The sequence below is a fragment of the Myripristis murdjan genome, chromosome 16 (genome assembly GCF_902150065.1).
Source record: "Myripristis murdjan chromosome 16, fMyrMur1.1, whole genome shotgun sequence".
In the NCBI taxonomy this organism is placed as follows: Eukaryota; Metazoa; Chordata; class Actinopteri; order Holocentriformes; family Holocentridae; genus Myripristis; species Myripristis murdjan.
In genome coordinates, this window is record NC_043995.1 from 26678982 (window position 1) to 26704546 (window position 25565).

At 41.2% G+C, this 25565-nt stretch overlaps 2 protein-coding genes across 3 annotated transcripts in view; both read right to left on the reverse strand.

The window, feature by feature from the left end:
- Positions 1–389: 389 nt before the first annotated feature.
- bola1 (bolA family member 1) lies at positions 390–2472 on the reverse strand. The gene is made up of 2 exons (XM_030073451.1): positions 2410–2472; positions 390–1595 (listed from the first exon to the last, which is right to left on the reverse strand). Exon 2 carries the CDS (start codon positions 1571–1573, stop codon positions 1121–1123), a length of 453 nt encoding a protein of 150 aa, XP_029929311.1. The 5' UTR covers positions 1574–1595; positions 2410–2472; the 3' UTR covers positions 390–1120.
- Positions 2473–2954: 482 nt separating this feature from the next.
- The window catches only part of sv2a (synaptic vesicle glycoprotein 2A), a 57967-nt gene continuing 35356 nt past the window's right edge, over positions 2955–25565 (reverse strand). For both annotated transcript variants that reach the window (XM_030072249.1, XM_030072248.1), the window contains exons 3-13: positions 22841–23021; positions 20571–20722; positions 18428–18561; positions 17480–17569; positions 16527–16634; positions 15400–15488; positions 13823–13987; positions 12875–13008; positions 10169–10375; positions 8768–8927; positions 2955–6845 (exon numbers count right to left, since the gene is read on the reverse strand). In XM_030072249.1, the coding sequence (XP_029928109.1) occupies positions 6662–6845; positions 8768–8927; positions 10169–10375; positions 12875–13008; positions 13823–13987; positions 15400–15488; positions 16527–16634; positions 17480–17569; positions 18428–18561; positions 20571–20722; positions 22841–23021 (1604 nt within the window). In that variant the 3' untranslated portion in view covers positions 2955–6661. The remainder of the gene's footprint in view (positions 6846–8767; positions 8928–10168; positions 10376–12874; positions 13009–13822; positions 13988–15399; positions 15489–16526; positions 16635–17479; positions 17570–18427; positions 18562–20570; positions 20723–22840; positions 23022–25565) is intronic.

Below are 25565 nucleotides of genomic sequence, written 5' to 3' on the forward strand. Positions count from 1 at the left end.
TATCTTATGTCTATATCTTAACAGTTACAGTTAGCATAGTGCCCCTTCACACTGTTTCCATTTCATGTGAGGGCCACCCTTGTTTTTATTAGAGCCTGTAGTACAGACTATTTCAATGTAGAGGGGATCTTGTATCTTCTGTATCATGTAGATGTGGTTAAATGAAGGTTGGGAGATGAGATTGAGTACTGGTGTTTATAATGACATTGCCTGCTTGTTTTAGTCATATAAAGCACTTCTGTTCATATGACGTATACCCTGCTGCTGTTTTAACTCATTTCTCCATCCCCTGCCTCTCACAAATTCCCTCTTACCAACTGTGCTTGTAAAACTAAAATGTTTAACATGTGACTTGCCTAGGTTAACCAAATGAATGAAATGTGCATGTCTGAATTTCAGAATTTTATTTACATTTTATTCAACAATACTGAGTATGTCCAGTCACTTCAAAGAAATATGAAAATAGCTTTGCGCTCTGACTTCTACCCTGCTATACTGACACAGGAGAGAAAGGTCAAAGCTAAAAATATAAATGCACACATACACACCTCCATGACAGAATTATTTTACAGTGTTATACCCCACCTTAGCCGGAGGTAATATTGAGTAGTCTACATCAGGTTTTGAAAGTTTGGGCAATATGGTCTTAATGAGCTTCAAAGACAGCAGCTTTAGTTTGTCAGTGCACTCATCTGATGAAAAAAAAATATCTTTGCCTTATAAAGTATATAATCATCAGATTGACCTATTTGATGTCGCTAAGTTTTCTGTATTTGTTCAGCAGTTGTGAAACAACAGTGCAAGAAATTTGCAACCACTTCTAGAAAAATGTGAGATTAGAATATCCAATTTTCCTCTAAAATAAAACAGTTGCCTTAATATTTACTATTACCTTTTTGATAAGGTATGATATCAAAAGAAAAGCATTCTTGCATGACAATCTGTGATGGAATTATTAACTGGTCCTGAATGACAGATGGAACACCCAAATCTCCAAGCATCACTACTGCATAAATTTACAGAAGAAACACAGAGATTTCATTACTGAAACTTTTCTACAGCACCCCATTCCATTTCTCACAGTCCAGACCAGGACAACCCCGTCCTGTAGTCCAACAATTCATTCTCGTCCGGCCTTCAGTTTCTCCTCCATGGTGTGATCTCCCTTAGAGCCTCCCAAGCAGGGTGGACTCTTGGCCAGGGTGGGGTTGCTGCCCCACTGCTCAGGGGTCTTTGCCTGGATAGCCAGCGCATGAACACAGCTACTCAACTCCTCGCGCAAAGCCTCGTTGACCAACCGGTGACGCTGTATCAAAGACAGGCCCTCAAACATCGGGCTGACAACCAAAACCCGGAAGTGGGACTCGGAGCCCGGGGGCACAGCATGCATGTGGCTTTCATTGTGGACCTCCAAGTGCTCAGGCTTGAGCATATCGGTCAGTTTAGTTCTGATGGCCCTCTCAACGGGCCGGCTGGGGTCTGGGTCCATGTGCGGTCTGAAGTGGGCCAGAGGCCGGCTTAAGGCAAGAGCGGTGGAGACGGGCCGAGCACAGCGGAGGACACTGGGCAGCATCAGATGTCGCGGCAGGAGACCTCTGAAGGCAGGAAGATGCACACAAATGTGGGTGATGTGCTGTCATATGATTTGAAAAACACTCAAGTGCTGACAAGCATCTCTGATAGGGCTTAAGGGTGACATACACCACCCTCTGGCAGCCATACTGGAGATCCTCACAACAAACCAACTGCTATTTTAAGGATTACAATGGTTCTTTTAGCATCATACATACAAGATCAACAGCTGACTGATTTGTTTTTTTTTTTACTGAAATACTGTAGCTTGTTATGTAACCACAGTATAAGACTATCAGCTGCTGCGGGTCTTTTGTTAACAACTGCTTTGAACACTAAGCATCACAGCTAGTTGAGTCTCGTCCTAGGAGTAGTGTTATCTGTAGCATGCTCTATTTAGCCTGCTGTTAAATTATCAAGCCAACAGAGCAAAGAACAGCTATTTATTCAAGTAAACCGAGCAAAAACTTTTCAAATTACAACTCATAGGGCATTCAAGTAGCGAAGGAGCAGGACTACAGTTTCCTGTGTCACAACCCTGCCTATCACACGATTTAATTTTACTTACAAGACCACTGAACTGCAGGCAGCGCTCTTTTTTTTTTTTTTTTGTCCTTAAACACAAACCAAGTGTGGCCTCAGCTGTTATAACACCAATTAATGCCCATGTTGCCTGCTCGCTAGCGTTAGCCTTTAGCTTCCCCATTACTTAACCTGTTCGCATTTACGCTGGACAGTCACATAACGTCACTCGATATAATACAATCCTACATGTTTTGAAGTACCCGTGAATAATAATTTATATGGCTAACATGTTAAATTTGTGAATTTACCCACCTCCTAACAAGTGTACAACCGTCCTGCAGGTACGACCGTTGGTTGTTGGTTGCGTACTCGATGACGTATTTTACGCAACACCGGAAGTGCGCGCACAGCTGGGTTTTGTAGTTTTTTTGCGTTTTGTAGTGTTTTGCATCTTCCTTGGTAGTTGTAGGCTTCAATCCACCTGTAGTCAGTCTTTTATATTATTGTCAAATGATATCCTTAAAGTGTCATACATAGTACACCGTTTTTGTATTTGTAACAAAGAAATAACAGACATTTGCTTATTTTTGTAATTTTGACACTTGTTTATTCTTCATGGTTCTTTGTTATCCATTGCGGTTCTAAGGGGTCAGTTGCACAACAAAGTGCAAACCCCGTCAAAAATCAACAATGACAAAATATAAGAAAAAATTCTCACACACCTTGAAACAGAACTGATGTTGTAACATTTAGCCTAACTATGCTTCATAACCGGTATTTAACATTGATGTATTTACCTATATTCCATTCTCATTTACAAAATACACAAAATCAAAGACAACATACAGTATTGTTCATTTACACGTCTTCTTTTTTTTATAACTTTTTTTTTATATTTATGGTTCCACAAACAGTTTCTATACTTACAAACAAACAACTACATTTTCTACAGCACAGTACAATGACGAATGTGATAAATTTTGTTATGTTTAATTAATGGCAATGCAATCTTATCGACAAAAGCCTCAAGACTTAGGGTGGATTTTAGAGAGAACACATGAATGTCAGCTGTTCAGTCCTGTTTCGTTAAGCCAACACTCAGCATATCAGTAGACAAGGCCAGCATATAATGTGCTCCAATTCCCAATGAGGGCTTTAAGGGAGAGAAAAAGAGACAAATACCCAAATACTTATTGCTTTGTTAACTTTTTGCACTCACAATTGACTGTTGCTCAGGCAACAAGTTAATTATACAAAATAACCCTGTAACAGAAGCGAAGATATGTATCTACGAGAGACAATCTTGACTTGAACAGAGCCTGAACTGAGTCACTGAGATTAGACAGATAGATTTCGCGTTTTCACAGCATTCCATGTCGAACTATACAACAAGTATCTTGACATCGTTGTTTATAATTTTGTGGATGATACAGGACAACGTACAGAGAGAAAAGACATGGAGTGACAGATTAGGAACATGCTGTACTGCTGAGGCTTTGTTTTTTTTTTTTTTTTTTTTTTTTTTTTTAAATGATTATTATTTGCACAGTTACTTTTTATTTCTATGCTATAAATGTGCTTTTGAGAGGAGATCTGGGCAAATTTGTTCTCTGACTTGCCAGCCATGAGGCTTCCTAAGTCGATCCACAGAGACTGACTGCATTATAGCTTTTCCAAGGGGTCAAAGGGCACACGGAGCTATGATATTAGTTACATTATAGTTCATTTTATTTACATATATTCATATCTATAACATAGATTTGATGGTGTAATGTGTAAACTTAGGCCATACAAAATATTTGGCAATAATTAATGAGAGATGGTACTCATGGCACACTCATTGATAACAGGTCACGTGACCATGGATGTCCAGTTTTGGGTCAGATTACGGGGCGTGAAATGTACGGGGCAGATCATCTGTGTTTGCAGAAGGTCACGGTAACGCTCGAAGCTCCTATGTTCACAACTGCATGCATATTCACAATCTTGTCATTTGGTAGCATTTGGTCTTTGTGCTCTTGCTAAACGCTCACCTTGCTCCTCGTCAAATCTCTAGCAAGGCTGCATCGGGATGTGTCTTGAAGGAACACAAGGCAATCGTAATTGTGCATGTACAACAGTGTACACTTAGTGCAGTGGGTTTGTCTATTTATAACTGTCTTGAGTCTACGTACATATGGCTGCTATCCTACAAAATGGCAGTTTGGACGAAAATATATTTTTTTCTTAAATCTGTGGCATGTGAGAGGATGCTGTTTATTTTTAAACATGCAATTGTGAACATATCACTATTGGTCAATCTTCTATATTAGGTGAATTTGGAAATAATTGTCACTGTCACTCTGTGCTGTTATCAGTGTGGGATATTTTAGTCAGCCCTTGGGAGTGTATTCCCCACCATGGATCTTCTGTGTGATATTTTATATATGTGGCCATATTTGTATGATGAAATTAAAGTAAATTCAAGCCCCAGCTCCCAGTTCAACCCAAATTCATACTCTCATTAGCAGAAAGATCTTTTCCAACTGCGATAATCCTCACGGTTCAGTGTGTGCTATGCCCCGAGGAAACAGACACCACAAATAAGGAAAATAAAATAGAACAACCCCCCACAGTCCCCAGCTATTTCTGTTTTGGGTGCAATATCTTCCATAAACAGGTTTAATAATTATTCTGTCGTGGCCAGGCTCTAATCTTTCAGACTGTCTTGGCCGTTGGATCGATAAAGCATCTTAAACATGTATAACCACACCACTTATCCAAATAAGACAGCTACCCAGCATCATTCAACAAATTAGCCTGTGCTGAATGTGAAATGGTGAAAACAACATAAAATCTCAATATTGCACATAGAGGTTCAATATTGCACTAACTAAGAAGTACACTCACGTTGATATAAACATTCAATTTACACACACGCACACACACAAAAAAAAAAAATGGATTAGGGTTTAAGTTCATCTGTCATCTCTTAAAGAATTTGTGCCTGATTTGAAACCACCAAAACAAAAAAAAAAAATATATATATATATATATACCCATCAAAGGAAATGTATCACACTTTTAGACATTTTATCTCTCTTTTCCCTATTGATTGGTTGTTTTTCTTCCACACATGAATAAGTGAGTGATGCAAGTTTATGTAGGAATATTTTTGAGGCATGTGCTTTAAGAATGTGGAAAGGTTTGTTAATGTCCAGGTGTTGTTGCCAACAACAGCAGATTAAAGGCAGTATGCTGTCCTCTGTGGGTCTGAAATTTCAATCGAATACGGGCCACCACCTGATATGGAAATGCAACACATCAAAATGCTGTTTTACATGTTGTACTCTCAATTTTCATAAATTTACAAACGTACTTTGTGACATGCATAACACTCTCCAAAACACAATTTATAAGAGAAAAAACATACTGCAAGTCTGGGAGGACGGGTGCTAAAAAGGCATTTCTTACAAAGGGACACATGATTCAGAAATGTTGATTGAACAGTGTGAGACTCTCGGCATTTTCATCGAGACAAGAAAATGTGAGGGACGTCCACACTGGGAAATGGTTGTGCTTTGAATGTAAAATTTAGCGTGAACAAACTGCGCTTCACCTTTGTGACGAGATGGCGAACGGGGCAGCACGTCATGTCAGCATCGTCCGTCAAGGGAGACTTCCACAGATTTAAATGACCTCATGACTGTTTAGATGCGTTTCGAAAACAATGATTTAAAGGGAAAAAGGGCTCAATAGATCACTTTGTCACATTCAAACAATAATGAAAGCAAACCTGGAATGTTCTATAATCTATAAAATGGCAGTTAGTCTGTACACCAACACAAGACCTCAGGAGATACAGAATGACGACAGGCCTTGGTTAATGAGAAAGCCAAGAGAGTGGTGTCTTGGTTTTACCCCATAAAGTCAAAAATGCGTCAAATCAAGGCATAAGATGTTGCATTTTTGATTCATGTCCAACAATGGCAATGTACTGAAGACTTCAGAGGTGAGTTGAATTGCTCAGGAGAATGGAGGTGACTACAGAGAACTCTGAAGCGAATGGCTAGTGGTCATTTCTATGAGTCTATTTGCATGGCTCATTATCAAGAGCCCCCATCCCCTGACCTCCAACCCCAGGCTTACGTATTCATACTGGGGGAACCGCATGTAGATTCACTTTCATTTTTCACTTTCTATGCATTCCAGGGAAATGAAAGAACACACTCACTGAACACATCAACATTAAGGTTGCCTCATGTTTACAATGGCACCAATTTTGAGCAAGCATCGATAATTTGGCTCAATAGGCTCAAGGCTTATTCAGGCATTCTCTGGTGCTTCATAGCTCCACTGATCTTGATAGCATGAAGGTATCAATTGGATAATCGCTAATCCCAAACATTAGACACTCCACAATATTTACAGCTAAGCAGATCTGTGCAGCACTTCTGCTTTGGGTTATGTGAACAAACTTGACTATTTTTACAGGGGGAGGGGTTAGAGGGTAGGATTTCGAGGGCTCTTGGGCTGCTTGTTCACAGTGTGGCTAACTCTTCCGCCCCTTGATGTCGGCGCCACACTATTGCAGCACCTGGCCCCGCGTCTCCGGTAGTTTCAGGGCGAGGAAGCTGCCTGCTGCCAGCGCCCCCGAGGCGAAGAGGATGGGCACGGCCTTGGTGATGCCGACGAAGGAGGTGAAGATGCTGATGCCCAACACGGCCGCCAGCTTACAGAGGGCGTTGAGGAAGCCAAATGCTGTGGTTCTGAGCGAGGAAGGAAGGGAGAAAGGAGGGAAAGAAGGAAGGAAGGAAGGGAGAGAGAGAGAGAGAGAGAGAGAGAGAAAGAGAGAGCAGAGTAAGTTCTTCCTTTGATACCAAGTAAGCAGGAAAAGAAAAGCAATGGTTGATCCATCGTTGACTCTGCAGCCTGCTTTGCTTGTATGCTCATTTACTGTTTGTGACTTGGTTGGCTTTAATTTTTACAAGGGGGGCCTTTTCCTTTTATTTGCACTCCCTATAGAGGAAACAGATGCACGTTTTTGCCTGTCTGGAAAGCTGAAATATAATGTTTGAGATCAGAGTAACTGTAAATCATTTGAACTTGGCTCTGACAGTGGCTGATGCCTGACAGGTAGGGAACTAAAATTACTAATCCTACACAAAAAATATTTTGTCCCTAGGCAAGGAGACATGAATAAGTAACTTAAAAGTTTCACATATGAATAAACAAATGAATAACATTTGAATAACATAATAGTTTAAGTTCTGTAAGCAATAATGAAATAATCCTATACAATAACTAATTTAACTCTGCAAAAGTCCAAAATATGATGGTGAAATATTTTTTTTCCTGTAAAGCTCAACATTGCAGACAAGCTCTGTTTCCCCCATTATAATATCAGGCTTCTCAAGTGGAATTACTGACTTTGAGGGGGAAAAAATGCTCGAAAAAATAAAGAGCTCCCACCTAAGTTATTTATATAGCAGATTTCTTTACAGTTAGTTTCATATTCAGTTCCATTTTTTTATTAAGTGTGTACAGAATATGCCTTTGTAGGTTAAATGTCAAGGATGTCTCGCTCTTGCTCAAAAAATGTGAAAAAATGCTTTCCCAAACTTTAAAGCTGGCAGGTAATTATGTCAAGTAAATACAGGGCCAACATGCACTTCTGCTAAAATTGCTGTAAATTCATCAATATCCGTGCACTTCAAAGGGACAATTTGTTTTCCAGTCATGTTCAAAATCCACTCAAGGGCTCTTGTCAGCTTTGTTGTGAATAGCTGCATATCCCAACTGAAGTGGAGGTCAGTGATTGAAGTGCTTGCTATTCAGCCCACAGTATGCCGAAATTAAGCCTCACCAGACCAGTTGGGAGTTCACAATAAGTGGACCCAAAAACCCCTTTGATCTTTGATCCCAGAATCACTTTTGGTATTAATGCACACATTATAAATGATTAGAATAAAGTAAAACATTAATTTTAGCAAAGGTACATTGCAGAAGAATTTGCAGCAGTTTTTCATATTATTTTGAACATTAATGGAAGTGAATTGGGCTAAGTTCGCATTGTTTCTAAGCTGTTATAGCATATTCTACACACATTTATGCAACGGATATTTAAGACAGACAGTTAAAGTTAGTAAGTTAAAATAGGACCAATATGGTCCTTTAAATCAACTGTTGGTCTCAAAAGCAATCTTGATGTTCACACGTGATCCAAAGTGGAGCTTGTAGGGACTCAATTTGGCCACAAGGTGGAGTCACATCTCACAAAATCAAATCAAAGCTCTACTGATGAATGCAAACGAACAGCACAAAAGATGCACGTTTGTGCTTTCATAAGATTCATGAATCATTTCTGACACAATAGTCATATTGTGTTGTATTGTTGTTTGTTGTTATAAAAAACACTCAATCAGCCTTAGAGAGCAGGACTCATGCACTGTCATTCAAGATAGCTCAGAGGAAATAAGAGCACATCCTGTTCCAGCCATGTGGTGGCAATGAGACGCCTCCACGCCTCACATCACACAACACCACCGATGAGTTCGTTATGCTGTTTCATCCATCCCTCCGAGCCAGCCAATCAGGACGGGGCACCACTCTTGACGTCACACGTATCCAACTCCGCTGACCTCGCCTCCATGGTATCACTGAGATTTCAGTGCATGTTTAAAATGCCTACCTCTTGTCAGAGGGATAGAGCTCGACGGTCAGCACATCCAGGGCGTTCCAGGAGGCGATGCTGATGCCCCCGAACAGGCAGAGCAGAGCAATCATGGCCGACTCGCTGTTACCAAAGGACAGGAAGAAACAGCTGATGCAAGAAATCACACTGGAGCCCGCTGGAGAGAGAGGGAGGGGGAGGGAGAGAGGTGAGAAGTGCAGGAAGAGGGGGAAATCATTTATAATTCAACCAGCAATTATCCCAGGAAGTGTATTTAGAGTTACGGTATAGTAACACTGCACAATACAATCCTCCCAGGAAAGTGTAATGAACATGGGCCCAACAGGGTGATCTGTACAAATCCTTTATTTCCAACAAAATGAGAAATATATCTATATTTTTGCAGTCATTCAGACATCAGAAGTCGTCATCAAAAGAAGTCACCTCATCTGTTTCAGACCTTCGGCCATACCGGCTGATGAAATAGGTAGAAAGGAAGGGGAAGCTGCTTTTTTGTGCTTGTTTGATGTTTATTCCCTTTAAAATAAAAATCTCATTCTGCTCTTGAGTTGATTAATTTCGATATGATTTGATTTAACTACTTGCTAATAATTGCCCTCTTGGCAGACGTTATCCTCCTGACTGGCCTGGAGGGGTCTTTCCTCTCTCTGATCCTTCATAATATTTTTTTACATTTTCCCTCCTTTTTGGCTTCTGGGTTTTTTTGAGGGTTTTTTTTTTCTTGCCTGCTGTTAGGGTTTAAGCCAGGGGGGGATCATTTTTTGTAACTATGTAGATCCCCTTGAGTCCATCAGCGATAACTTGAACTTGAAGCTCTCACTGATTTTTTTTATCCTTTCGATTGTTTTTATTCAATCATTTCTACTCAGGGTCACATGGAACTAGATTATTTCAGCATGCATTGAGCAGCAAGCAGAGAAAACACCTTGGTCACCATTTGGTCTCAGTGCTGACACAGATGAACAAACAATTACATTCATACCTGTAGCCAGATTTTACAATCCAGCTGACCTGCTTGTCTTTGTGGGAAAAAGTGGATGTGATTTTGGTGTGACGTGATGTGAACGATTGTGGAATACCTTCTCCCACATGAACATTTTGAAAATATTTTTCCCACTGCTATGCTGACAATATTATGTAATGTACTCACAAGCAAGATAGCTACTAGAGTGACTTTGTCAGCTAGGATGAGAGTGTTTGTCCTTTACGTTTTCCCACCCAGGGTGACCAGCTTATCTGATATTAAAGGCAAACTTTCCGGTTACAAGTTCTGTTTATCGACCAACCTGCTGGACACCAACGTTCAAACTTTCCAGTAAAAACACAGCTCAGGATAACTCTTGATCAGGATGACGCTATGATACGCGCACCCCTCCTGCGACCCCGCCCACTTATTACCGAGCATCCTCAGCCGTCCAATCTTGTCCATGAGCAGCGCTGAGACGATGTTGCCGGGCAACACGGCCAAGGTGCCCAGGAAGCTGACGAAGTAGACCATATAGGCATTATTATCATCGCTGACGTCACTGAGCAGACAGCCCTCCTTGTTGTGCAGGAAGGTGCTGTTGATGAGCCGGCTGTTGATCAACCTGTACTTGAAGAGATCTGAGGAGAGAGACAGAGGAGAGGGGGAGGAGGACAGAGAGAAGAGTGCAGAGAACAGGAAAGGAATGGAAAGAGAGAGAGTGAGTCACGGAGGAACGGGGAGATGGACGGAAACAAGAGAATGGATTCATTAGTGGAATCTGAGATTGAGTGGATGGGCGCCTGAGAGAGCTGGAGAGAGAAGAAACTGATTGCATTAGAAAGCCCAGTGGTTTGTTGCTGTTTTTTTTTTTTTTTCTCTTGCTATAGAGAACACTGATTAATCTGCTGGTAAGGCTACATTAGGCAACTTCACACACTGGTGGTTTAGGCAATGAGCAATAACTGTTTGAGAAACTGAACTTCAATACCCATAAATCGAGCACCGTGACCCGATTAAACTGCGCTTTTCAACCTGGCTGCCTGGTCAGTGAGCACTTTATAACAAGAGAGAGAGGCGCAAAAATCTAATATCTCAGAATCCAGCTTTCTCTGGACAGAGCGTTTGCTGACTACTGGCTGGGAGACAGTCTGTACTTCATCCTGGAATGTCAATTTGTGACTTCCCGTGGGCAGAGAAGTGTACATGCCCCACGTTGGGATTTCAGTTGAGCAAAATTGGGGGGAATCTTCACAGCAATGGGACAATTTTCTCTGCTGTAGCTCCACTTTGTGATTCAGGCCGATAAGATAAGTGTTTTATTACATAAAAATCTAAGTGGAGTACATAAAGAGTGGTGCATTCAGACTAACTGCTTGGTGCAGATGGGCAGAGCAAAAACAAAGCCGAAGACTGGAGAAAAATACTGTCTGCACACTGTGTATGCAAACCAGACACAGGTCCAGCAAAAGAATGTTCCTTTATTTCATAGTGACAACACAAAAACTGAGCAGGTGGTCTTGCATCCTGCATATTTTTTTCACTATGAAACAAAAGACCATTGTTTTTGCTAGACCTGCATCTATTTTTTTCATGTAGTGTGAAGGCAGCATCCCTCTCCGGTCCCACATAAAAACCTTGCCTGGTGCAGATTCAGGCCATAACTGAGCCTATAATCTGCCCAGTTATGCTCAACTTCAATAAAAGTGAATAACACCCAGAACGTGAAAGGGCTGCAATACTGCTTTAACACTGCAAAACATGCATCTATATCAAATTACTCGGCACACCGAGTAACATGATGCCTCACACACCTGTACATCCCACCTGAATTTGTCATGTGGTTTGTTTTTGTCACGCTTCTCTGTGATAAGGTGCGTTATGGCAACTATCTGCCAGCCTGAAGTTCAGAGGAGGGAGCCCAAAGAAGGATTAAACCATAATAAGCAAACAAGTTTCTAATTCCCATTTGAACGAGGAACTCCTGCCCTGTGCTGATAGCAGCTCTGACTGATTGCTTGACTGGCCTTAAGACGGCAAACAGCTAACATGGCGGGAGGAAGGACTGGCTAACATATCTATTATACGGTCCTGATAACTTGTGTGTGTGTGTGTGTATGTATGTGCGAGTGTGTGTACACACAGCTGCTTTAATCTCGAGCTGATAACAACCTTTTTCCACAAAGAACAAAGATAAAAAAACGACATCAGCATATATCCTGACACATGTTAATACATTTGTTTAATCTTTTTTTTTCATCAGCGCCATGAACGTATTGCTTTTTTTGTCGTTGTTTTGGTGGGCAAAAATCACAGGTCGAGATTGAGAGACAGCTCTGCAATTTTACAGCTGAAGTAATGGAGGATTTGAGCTGCGTTGCTAGGAGACATCACTCCGCAATGCTACATTTGGTGGGGGGTCAGTCAGTAGAGAGGCAAAGAGAAAGTAATTGCACCATGTTGATTAGGATAAAACACTTCTGCAGTTGGAGCTGATTTTTGAGTAGAGGAAGCAAAGAAAAGTTGAAGAATAATGTAAGATGCCTATCCCTCCAAGGAATATATAAAAGACAGATGTATATTCTATGCACGAGTCTTCACAATAACAGTACAACAATTAACATTAGTTAACGTTAGTTAATACCGTAATGGTTAATTAACTGTTAGTTAATGATTATTATGGCATTTACTATTGTTTATAATATCTACAATAACCCTTAAATAACATATAAATTCATACCTTAGCATGAACAGCATTAGTAAACGATTCTTAGACACATTAGTTAACGGTTAGTTAACTGTGTTCATTAATGTTCATTACCTGTTACTTAATGTTTATTACGGCATTAACTAACATTAATTGTTGTATTGTTATTGTAAAGTGTTACCCAAATAATAATCTACCTGAATTTACTGTAGATGACATCAGTCCCTGAATACAAGTACTACAATACATGTTTGCAGATTTGAAGAGCTGTGATAATGCCTACAGCTGTGCTTGAATTGTTTAAGGAAGCCTGTGAAAGTATGATTTATTACAAAGAGTCATAGCAGGAGCAGACTTTCACATGTGTGCAAACATATACTCTTGACTTGAATGTGTGTGTGTGTGTGTGTGTGTGTGTGTGTGTGTGGCCAACCTGTGTTGTAGAAGAGGGTGGCAATGAAGGTGCAGTTCTTGAAAAAGGTGTTGCTGGAGGTGATATCCTCGAAGTAGCACTCCTCAAACAAGGAGTCCTCAAACACCATAGACTTCATTTTCAAGTTCACAAACCTGTTAAGGGACGGGAGGGAAGGAGGGATAGAGGGAAGGAGGCATGAACAGGTGGAGCGCAGGGTGACAGGGAGAGGAATACAAGGAGAAAGAGATGGCGAGACAAATCTTTAAAAATGTTTTACCCACATTTTACATCACAACAAACCATTTTGCAAAACATGCAGAGCTACTAAAGATTTCATATAACATGTAAATATTAACATGTAAAATCACTCATTTTTAAATATGAATTTTTGAAACATCCACCTTATAATGTTCTGCTATAGTGGCTCACAAAGTAATCAAAACTCATAAAAACTTCCTACTAGTAATTGCTTTCCCTGGGGAGTATTTTCCGGCTGAGGGGCCGATCAAAACACAACAGTGCTGCTGCTTTTAGGAAAACTAATGTGGAGGACTTGACGACGGTGGTGGAATATAAGTTTGATGTTTTGGCAAGTTAATTTTCATATCATGGGGGAATCTGTGGAAACCAAAAAATGAAATTGGAAAATGACATGGGAAGTCTCCAATACCACTGCTTGCTTTGGGAAAAGATCAGCAGAAACATGAAGTTCATATATTTTGTAAATGATAGTATAAGTATTTACGTTTTATGAATAAATTATTTTATTTTGTCTTATTGCGCTCTGAGGGCTGCTGTCAGTCAGTGTATTAATCATCCACAACTTACAGGAAAAAATAAAAATCCCGCACACACAAACACACACAATACTTCAGTTCATCAGGAATTCCACTTGACCATCTTGTAGCCCATTTAATTAACCAGTTCAAGATCATTTGGCACTAAGGGAGAGGAGCAGCGACTCACTTGTCATTGAAGTACTTGCCCTGGCGGTGGACCTGGTTCTCCAGGGTGAAGTTGAAGGTGACATGTTCTACCTCCTCTTTGATGAAGACCTTGGTGCGCGAGGCATACTCCTGCTTCTGCAGGTACTTGATCATGTCCGGGAACCAAACTGTCAGGCCATAGTAGCTGGAGAGAGAGAGTGAAAGATGGCGAGAGGGAAAGAGACAGAGAGAGAGAAAGGGTGCTGCTGTCACGATGAAGAGGAGCCCAGTCAGGGAAGTGGATGTGTCGTGTAACTGACAAAGTGTCACAGAGGCAGTGGCTCCATGTGCATCAATATTCCAGGAGCACAGACAAATTTGTTACATCTCTTGTCTGCACACTATAGCTTTGATCATCACACTCCTCACCGCTGGCTGGATATAATGTTGATGTTCAGTGAATTCCTGATTATTGTGCACTTGCTGTCAGTTGCTCTGGATAACAGTGTCAGCTAGAATCTCTGGGTCACCAAGGCTTCTTCTTGTGTTTTCTGCCTCCGCTTTTCAGACGTTTGCTTTTTTTTATTCTGTATCTAAGAAGAGACTCTTAACTACCAGCATTATGTTGACATCAAAACCCCCGATTTGCGTTAGGTCCTTGCTGAACTGTGTATGTCTGCAATGCCTGTGGTAGAAACTGTTTTAACACATCATACAGTTGTGCCTCGCTATAACGCGGTTCACCTTTCGCGGCCTCGCAGTTTCGCGGATTTTTTTTAGTGCAATTTTGCATGCTTTTTTTTTTTTTTTTGCAGCGCATTGTGTTCTGCGTCCTGATTGGCTAAGGGACTGTAGACCATTGTCACGTGCCGTGTCTCCTGTACAGTCCAGAATGCGTTCATTCTATAATACTGGACTTATTTTTCTACGAAGGTTTGAACTTTGAGAGTGTTTAAACAAGAGAGAAAAGTGAGAAAATGTTAATGCCTGTCTGAGAAAAGTGTATAAAGTGTGTAGTGAGGGGTTTTACAGCCTTAAAACATCTATAATAATTGTAAAAAATAAAGCTGACTACTTCGCAGATTTCGCCTATTGCGGGTTATTTTTAGAACGTAACTCCCGCGATAAACGAGGGACCACTGTATTTCATATTTCGTGTTTTCCTTCAATTCAGTTTGTTAATAGAGGCATTTGTCTGCTGGGTAGAAGAGTCAGGTAAGTTGTGTCATTTTCCAACAATAGATTATTTGATTTTGTTGTTTGTTGCATTTTTTAGTCATAACTGGGCTTAAAGCTTTGTGTAAGATGTAATACTACCATAGGGAGAGTAGGGCTTGGTATGTGCATATTTACAGTAATATAAAGTTAATGTTGGTGAGTCTATTTGGTTGCATCATTTTTCAAGACTCTGACACTGAGTAAGTGCTGGGTTAATTTTCACTTGTTAGAAAAGAGCAGATTGATCGATCGCTGTGATGCCGTGCCATCAAACGAGGAAACAATTAAGGCTCAGTGATCAGCTGGGCGGACTTCCAGTAACTTGATTCGTGGGATGTGCAAGTTAAATTAAGACCCGGAAAACAACCTGCAGTGCTCCTCTGTTGTTTCTAGCCTTACCTGAAGGACATAGAGAACCACACAGCCATCATCATGTAGGTGGTGCGACGATACTCAGGGGAGAAAACAGTCTGGAAGTTACTCCACACCTGGGGGAGCACATATGGATAAACACACACACACACAAAAAAAAACACATACACACAAAAAAGCATGCAAAAATATTAACAAACCCACAATACATCAGAGAGCAAGTAAACATACAGCACCACACATTTCATCATCATCTTAGTGCAAGTCTCAGCAGCATGAAAGCCCACACCAAGTCCCAGAATCCCTTTCCAAGTCTAGACTGAACACACTGAGTCAGCCTCAGCAGCACACAAAGCCGTGGTAAACACAAGCAGCAGGGACTCAGAGACAAACCACATGTCCCGTCACTGAGCACACACCGCCCGCTAAGACAATACATTGAGATAAAAACATGGACGTCAAGTCTGAGTAGAGTTCTGCGCATTTTTTTGGAGGACTGGTTGAAGTTTGTGTCCTGGAGTCTTTTACTATAATTATAATTAAACGGAACTGCCTTCTATACCTAATCTACAATGTAACAGGATTAATGTGTTACTTGGGTGAGTTTTTTGCACATTTGCATCCATTTGCAGCCCCAGCCAAGAACATGGTGCTGTGCAGGGCCAGTGGCACACACTTTTTAAATAACCCATTTTAAATCGATGAAAATTCATGAAAGTCAGTCGTCTACATGGCAGGGCCAAGTATAATTAGAGTGAGAGAAAGATCCCAGCTGGCATGACTACATTTTTATTGGGGATAGCGCACATTCTTATGTACACGAGTCTTTGGCGAGCGACCATTTGTATTTTCATTTATCAAAGAGAGGATCAGAACTTCAAAGGACTGAAATCTGGCCGACTTAGATCAAAGCTGGCATAAGCAGCTTCACCGACATCCACGGGTTATTGATAATATTGATAATGTGCTCTTAAAGTGTGGCAACATGTCTCCATTTCAGCAGAACAGTCTATTCTATTCCTAAATGTAAAACGGTGGAATTCAATCGTAGGGACAGCCAGTTTTTTTTTTTTTTAGCAGAACACTCCGTATCCGTCATGGTGAGATTGTGTACAAGCTTGGCTTTTTCAAACAGCGACCGCAGCATATGTCACCTGATGGAAAAGTGATGTAAGCTTCATTCTCCATTTCTGGTGCCAGGCGGCGCTGTCGCCCATGTCCACCAGCTCGTCCATCTGTTTCACCGTTTTAATGGTGGTCACCTGGGAGCGATAGCATTAACATTCAGTCAGCCTCACTGCATTATTTATTAGATTCCTTTTGATTAAATCACTGTGGTTAAATTACTTGGAACTTAATATTTATTGTTATTAGCCAAAGTATGCATAGTCAAGTATTTAGAGGGCACTGAATACTGGCTGTGCACACATGAGAAAAACAAATGCTATAATATATGTAACATAAAACAAATAAATAAATGATATCCCAATTTCTCAATTCTAATTTTGTTAGAGCCTTGCGTATTCAAAATGTACCGTATTTGCAAAGCAATTTTTAGGATTTGACAAGGTAGTTTTGCACTGTCACTGTGAAATGACTGCAATCCTGTCCTGATTTGCTGAGTCATAAATGCAGGTTATTTGCTTTGAACTACTACAGATGCTGGGTGGTGCTCAGATAAAAAAAGATCACTATATCAGTGAATCAATGGAAAACACTGAGTAGTAGCCGAAAGTCATCAGGGTACACAAAACTTGAGACAATAAAAAAAAAAAGTTAAACATAATCTAACAGCTGTATGACCACAGGCACTAAAGCTGAGCCTGATGTCCGCCATTATCACAATGACATATTAATAAACATAGCCAGTTATGAATCAAAGTCAATAACTGAGCGAATTAATTTAGTAATGAGCAAATGTTTCTGTGTCAACACACCTGCAACAGACACAGAGCTACTTGTACTCGACATAAAACATGAGAAGCATTAACATTAAATCCGTGTCTGAGCACGAAGGACTTGGAAGTCGTTTCGAGAAAATCTTCCTGCTCATTAATATGCAAATGTATGCACCATGCACCATAAGGACTTAACAGGTGTGACTTACAGAGAAGACTCTCTCTGGGTAGCCCTTGGCCCTCATGTTGGTGTCATGGACCTGCTTCAGAATCATCCATGCCTCATCATGTTTCCCGTTCTGAAGAGGCAACACAGTGACATTACATTTCCCATGAATATGTTAGTCAGAGCGTATTATTTTGTAGCCCTCCTGGAAATTAAAGTAGCAGCAGGCGGCATGAAAGGCTCACAGTAGGTAGTGTGATAGTGAAGCACAGCGGCAAGTCTAAAATCTCTCTCTAGACTCTCTGAATGTGACATTTTCCTGCAGTTTGTAAGACTTGTAGGCCTAATTGTCCAGGTGTGGGTTATGCTGAAGCTGTCGATGTTAAGTTGAGTTGTTGAGGGAAAGTTTTACTCCCTCACTTTGATTCAAACAAGACAAAAGCTCACTCCTTTGACCTTTAGACTACTGCCACTGCTACTAGAGATCATCAGCAGCTTGTCAGAGTAATTTAAATTCATAACACGGTGTTTTCTGTAGAATCCGAAAATGCAAGCAGCTTGCACGCATTTAATAGGACTTTGCACAACACAGTGACATGTGGTTAAATGCTTAATGATCCTGCAAAAGAGACACTTTCAAAAGTAGACATAGTACTTGGAAAATAGGGTAAGTAAAGCTCCCGTCACCTACATATTTAACGTGTGTTTTATTTTATTAAATACTCTTACCTTGCGAGGGAGACTGTTTTCTTGTGATTCTGCTTCAGTATTCAAAATGTATTGCAAAAGAATAAACTTGGGCAATGCATCATTTATCTTAGCTTGCAAATGCATCTGCCTGCGCAAGCATTTATGTATGCATATATGTGTATATTTATATATTCTGAAAATGGCATCTTGTTTTGCGAGTGCGCCGCTGCTATCTGGCTTTGAGCCCCGATGAGTACTCAGGCAGTAACAGTTTGTCTATGACGACAGCTGATTGGCTGACCTCCAGGTAGAAGCGGGGGCTCTCGGGCATGGTGGTGAGGGCAGAGATGGCCGCCACCGAGGGGAAGGCACACACCAGCACAAAGACACGCCAGCTGTGGAACTGGTAGGCCGAACCCATCTGGAAACTCCAGCCTGCATAAAGGAAGAGAGAGGAGGCTTGAGCAAAAATAACAGGCAGATTTGAATCTCAATGCGCAATTTATTGTAATTAACACTGCGATACGCTGATTCTATGCACCACTTAGTTTTAAACTGCTAATGTTAAAATTGCATTGCAGTGATTTGCCCTTTTCTCCTCCTTTTTTTTTTTTTTTTGTTTTGTGTTGTCAAAGCCGCTCTTGTTTTTATTCTGGTTGTAAATGTGTCTTGACCCTCCCAAAAACCTTCTCGTCTCGTTACGCGCTTGTGACAAATACAGTTGAACTGCACTGAGCTGAACAGAATCGAATTGTATGCATGTGTCACAATCCTGAAAGGTGCTTGACACAAAAGGCAAGTTAATGAGATGGAAAGAGCACACACTCCCGGCGGATTATGAAGCAGTTTTTCTAACCTCAACCTGTCTGTCAACTGCCATATAACAAACAAAATAAATAAATAATACCAAAGAAGATCCAACAGGTAGCCCGTCTGGCAGGAGATCCTACAATCAGCTTTCAATCAGCCTTGAATCTGGTTTTAAGATCACTGCTGACATTTTGGTACATTCGGTACATTTTGGCCTATTTAAAGTCAGACTTGTCTAAGCCACAGCTACATGTTGAATAAACTTTTCTTCTCTAAAAACATTGAAAACATGGGCAATTTTATTTAGGTTTGGTTTATCTTCTGCCCGGCATTACAAGCAATTTGAAGGATTTAATCTGTAGAAACATGTTTGCAAAGTTAAAACTGATAAAATGATTAGTTGAATACTGAAGGGTATAGTTCAGAGCTCCTGGAGATAAATCCATGTCTCTGTTCATTCTTTTTGAACTCCTCAAACATCATAATTGGAAAGATACATCTTGTAAGAGTATTTGGATTCTCCTTTTCCTCTCCTTTTCCTCGCTGTCGCTGCAGCTCGGAGGCTGATGGTCTTTCCCTGTGCTGCTGTGTTGACCGCCTGCATGGACGCCTTCTGCTGCTCCTGCTGCTGGTTCCCCCGATTCCTGCTTTGTATGCATGTCATCTGATAATCTGTTCTTTCATTATATTTGTTTTGACTTCATTTCATTTCATTTTACTGGATTTGATTTAAGCTGATAATCACCCTCTTGGCACTAATTGAACCCCTGACCATCCTGGAAGGGCCTTATCTCTTTCCCAAGACTTTTTCTACTTCCTCGTGTTTGGGCTTTAGTTGTGTTTGGAGAGGTTTTCTTTCCCCCATTATGAGAGTTAAGGTATGTGGGTGTTGTTTTGTTTTCTATAAACTATGAGCCCGGGCCAGCGATTAGGGACTCAACATAAACTTAAACTTTACAGACAGGCGCTCTGTTTATTGTCTGTATCGGTGTTGATTGTTGGTCTTGGACCCAGTTTGGTCGTTTCAGCCTTGGCATGCTCTGAGCCACCTTTGGACTTTATCTTGACTTGAACTGTCTTTGAAATGACCTGAGCATGACTAAAATGGCCTTGACTACAACTAAAAACACCATCGAGGCATATAAATGGCTCTCATGATGATGCAGTTGATGCATGTTTCCAAAATTTTCATGTTGAAAAGTCCTAAAAATGCATGAAATAAACCACAGATCATAGATAAAGGATGAATTGCTGGTGAAAATTATCAGCAGCAATGCAAGAGCACAGTGTGTGTTGGTTAAATCAAATTTCGTCCCATGTGCAGTGATTTCTGCAGTCTGTTTACACGGCACAGCAGGTGGAAAAAGCAAAACCCCTGATCACATCAACTCTTAATGTACATATCCTCAATGTGCTAACTAATGCTGACAAAACAAAATGAAATTAAGCAAATCATCCTCCCATCACCTGTGGCTGTCCCAGGACCCCATTTTGCAAACCACTAAAGTAGTTCTCCCTAATAATGATGCATCAAATGAAACCCATCACAGCATCTTATCTTGATGTTTCCTGCTGGAGAAAAAATGGATAAAATCACAGACTGCTGACAGGTCAAGTGTTATGTTTTTTCTCACCGTAGTGTGGGATGATGGCCCAGGCCATGGCCGAGGCGTAGATGCCGCCGATCATCCAGAACATGCACAGCCAGCTCAGATGCTCTCCTCGCTTCTCCTGGGCCAGGAACTCAGAGTAATAGGAGAACACGATAGGGATGGAGCCGCCAATACTGGGGAGTAAAGAGAAGCAAAAATGTAAGGAGAAAGGGAAGGATGGAGAAGGGGTTTAAAGAGGAGTGGGAATCAAAATGGATGAGTTTTCATAAGATAAGAGGAGGGAGAAGGAGGAGAAAAGAACAACAAGGGGAGAGAAGAAGAGAGGAAAAGGAAATCAAAACAAAGGCAGCGCCGAGGCGAAGAAAGGAAAAAGTGAAACAAAACAAAATAAGCAAAAAAGGTAGGAGGAAGACAGAAGCAGAAAGGAGAGAAGGAGAGAGTGAACTGAGGGTAAAGGATGAGAAAGACAAAGCAGCAGTGTAGAGTGAGATATGAGAGACAAATGAGCAGCCTTATAGTTTATTCAGACTCCTAAAAACCAGCAATAATCGCCCAGCTGACTGTAAGCGATAGCACCATCTATTATGAATGGGCCCCCGCACACACTCCATCAAAATAATTTACACTCTGACAGGAAGCGGGGCCGGGATCACATCCACACTCGGGGCCTTGCAGTCAGACAGGGGGAGTTTTGTGTTGCACTCATTTGGTAAAGTTTACAGTTCAACAGGCTGCAAATGACATTATCCATAATGAACAGGCCTCTATGCACACTTCACTAACATACGACATCAAAAATTATTTTTAACTGCAAAAGGCAATGAGGGGCCCCCGGGATACTTGGAGGAAAAGGAGGAAGAATATTTTTTGACTGGTAAAGTTAAATTCTACACAAATCAGAGAGAGAGAATTATTATTATTAAGTGGAACCAATCGAGTTGCTCACTATGACAATTACATTTACAGGTGCCTTTTTTATTGATCTTTTTTTACATTCACCCTTAATATTTACATCTACAAATACAAACAGTGATGCCAACTTTATCTTTTTACTGCCAGATCTCACTGTCATTTTTTTTTTTAACTTTTCATTTTTTGTAGAATCCTGCATCTGCCTATACTTGACACTGATTGGTTTGTAGAGAAAGAAAAATGAATGAACAGATTCATTTTATTGCCACTATAATAATAAACAGTGGCAATAAAATGAATGGCATTAGTACCATGTGCTTTGCTGCTTTCATGAATGTCAAATTCAATTTGATTGTAGAAATTACAATGACGATAAACCTCCTTATGTCCTTATGTCCTTGTGTCCTTGTGTCTTTATGTCCTTATGTCTTTATGTCCTTATGACCAGCAGCACCGACTTCAGAATCAAAATTAGAGTCAGAATCAGAAATACTTTATTGATCCCCGAGAGGAAACTGGTAACTTCAAGTTCTCTCCCATCCTCCCATATCCCCTCTCTAACATCATCTCCAAAAATATCTGGAAAGTATCAACATCTTTATGAGTTTTTTCCAGCTGACTTTGTTTTCAACATCACTGGACCATATCTAAAATAAAGACTTGGCCTCCTAATCTCCCCATGTGCTACTGCTTCTCATTTTTCCTTTTTCCAGTTCTGACGATGGCCTACCTGAATTTTCTATGATCAGTCTTAAAGTGGGACTCATCCAAAACAAAAACAACAAAAAAAAAAGTTTTCATACTAGAAATGAACCAAACCATGTTTCAGTTAGATCTGGATCGAGCCCAGCGCTTTTCCTCAGACCAAGTTGTGGCGGCTCCACTGCAGAACCATCGCTTTCGGTTTTGGTACAAATGGTTACACCCCTAACCACAAGCATTTGTGCTCTTGAGCAAGGCATGTTGTCACAGTGTTTGCAAACTAGTTGGCAAGTTAGCTATCATCATATGCCCATACATCCAACTCTGATCGAAAGCAACAAGTTCATGCCCATTCTCTGGAAGTTGTCATTCTGGGAAATGTAGGTAACCACTGACTGAAGTAGCAGTAAAGGAGTCGAGTGGACGCAGAGTGGGAAGGAAATTACAACACTTCATCACAAAATGACTCCCGGAGTGAGCATCAAAGACTGATGACGGCTGAGCATCCAGCAGGGGGGGGATTTTTCCTTTAATAGTAATTTAAGTGCAGCATTTTTACGAATTCTCTGACAAGCAGCATCACTCTGCTTGTCAAATGTGCTCAAGCATTACAGCGGTCGTGACTGGTTCATTTGCAGCCCCGGCTGTTCGTCTGCGTGAGTCATCCCCCCGCTTACCCCACACCAGAGGCCAGGCGGCAGAAGAGGAAGGAGCTGTAGCCCTGGACGAAGGAGGAGAAGAAGGCGAAGACACTGTTGATGGAGAGAGAGATGAGGAGCGTCTGCCGTCGGCCAATCCGGTCAGCCAGGCCACCCCACACGAAGGCCCCGACCATCATTCCCAAATACACGATCAGACCTGGGAGACAGGGCGAAATATGGAGGAGGAGGAGGAGCAGAGCGGGCAGAGGAGAGGAAAGAGTTTTCAAAGAGGGTTTCAAAAGAGGAGAGCGAGAATAATGCAAGAAAGATGTGATGGGAGGAGATAATGAGGAAGGGAGGAGAGAAAGAGGGCATGATAATGAGAAATTATTCATCGGTAAACTCGTTGATATTTCTGTCAGCCCTCACTTCGACTCTCATTAGATTTCCACTGTCCAGTAAAGCAGCTAATTTAGCAGCCCTATTAGACTGCTGAAGTATTATGCATCAAATATGACAGAGAGAGAGAGGGAGAGAGAGGGAGAGAGATACACAGCATATCTCATCCTCTGATTCTCCAATGACAACAGACAGGTGGTGGTGGGGTCAACCCTTCATGATACAACTTTTGCATTCGCTTTTGTTAGATAATCTGGATTGCCTTGATAGAGATTCAGTTTGATTCACAATTCATTACTTGGTGACTTGATTTCCAAACAATTTTTCTTTTTCGGAAAAATTCAGTTCAGATTCAGATTCATGTTTGGCAACCCCGATTCAAGTTCACGATTTGATTAATTCAGTACTTTTACCCAAAATTTCATATCCAGTAAATAAATGCAAGATGACCATTTAATATGCAGAATACTATATGGATTGCAACTGTTAGTAGTGGCCTTTTTTTTTTCTTTTAACAGTTGCAAACGATTCGATTCACAGCATTTCATATCAATTCAGGAAGAAGTCAGCCTAATTCTATGTATTTCTTTTGGCAGATCATGTTGATTTGTTATATGCCTAATCCAAGAAAACTGATAGAAATCACATGTCAGCAAATGTTACTTATTGCCTCCAGTTGTTATGAAAACAAAGTGAATTAACTCAGAGACCTGATTTGTTTGGATGCAGGACAATGTACTACCAGTGAGTTAAAAAATGAGTTAAAAAATACATTTAATTTGCATAAATTAAATACAGTTATTCACCAATTCATCCTTTGATTGTAATGGTTTAACATGGAAAAAATCACTATCATTGTCTACGAATAACGAAAACATGTCGATGTAGAGAAACTACAATACTCATTAGGGAGGGTCCACTTTCATGTCAGCGTGGTTAAAAAAAAAATGTTTTCAGGACAATTCTGGGATGGTGGTGGAAAACGTTGGTCTCGATCCTTGCACATTCTGGACTGAACATCTCGGTCGAAGCCAGAGCCGTCCCCCCGGTGTCAGGAAACCTTTGCCAGGGAGCAGACAGGCCGATAACAGAAACAAACACCACCTCAGTCAACCTGGCCTCGTGATGCGAGGTGCTAACATGACTCACATCCACGGCACTTATCTCAGGCAGCCTCTCTCTATATCTCTACCTCCGTCTCTCTCTCTCTCTTTCTCAGCACTGATGTCTCCACACACACACACACGCACACACACACACACACACTGGTTTCTCGTTTGCAGTCACGGCCCCATTGACTTCCTGTCACCAGTGTTCTTGCTGGCTGAGCCTCCAGTGGAACAAGATATTGGTGAGATCGCTCTGAATGAACAAGGAGGAGCGGGCCGGCCTTCAACGCTTGGTCTTGATATCTACTTGAAAACTGTTTCGCAGGTCGAAGCATGGATTGCCTCAAACTGTACGACACTGTCAGCTTCATGGATGTAAAAAAGCAAAGGCACTCGCATGGTGTTTAATTCTGTTTTAGGGGATGTTTCTTTCTGTTTAATGAGCAAACTAAGTATGAAGTGCATAGCAGGCAGATGTAGATCCTGACACTGAATGCAAATCTATTCTCTGACCCGTACTTTCTCCCTTACCTAAGCACCTTTCAAGGCGCCGAGCAGCAACCATTTTGTGCCAGAGTATTGACCAGCTGTCGGTAATCAAAGCTCAGCAGCTGAGCGGGGTTTGCTGCCTCTGACGGCAGAGGAGCCCCGGTTCTAATTTCATTAACTGGTGCTATTTGGCCTGGCGGATAAGCCACCATAGAGTCATTCACACAGGAAAACAGGGCAAGGAGCCCACAATGGCTTAAAGAGATCTGTTGAATCAGCCAAACTAATCCATCATGCAGTCTAACAAGCTAGCTGCTGGGATGCCTGAGGTGCACGGGGAGTTAGCATTAGCTACAGTTAAAACAGGGAAAGGGAGGGAGGAAAGGCCAGCTTTGGCACTGATGACAAATTTTGTTGACTTCGAGGGGTGTCCTTTCCTTTCAGCTGAAAAGACCTTTGAGGTGACACTAAATGATTATGTGTGTGTGTGTGTGTGTGTGTGTGTGTGTGAGACATATTTTGTTTGTATTCCTGTGTACACACTGCAGTGCTGAGACTGGGGAAGGTGACTTTCTCTGCCTTGTTTTATTGATTGCAGGAGATTTTCTGTGTGCTTCTATGAGTGTATCTCATGATCCTTTGTGACAGGCGTGTGTGCGTATTTCCATTTCTGCATGCATGTGTGAGTGTGTGTGTGTGTGTGTGTGTGTGTGAGTGTGTGTGTGTGAGTCTGTGGATTTCTCTGTCTTGCTTTGTGTGCAGTA

Bases quoted from the DNA above. Each gene is read 5' to 3' on its own strand.
- bola1 (XM_030073451.1), bottom strand. From the start codon at position 1,573: ATGCTGCCCAGTGTCCTCCGCTGTGCTCGGCCCGTCTCCACCGCTCTT.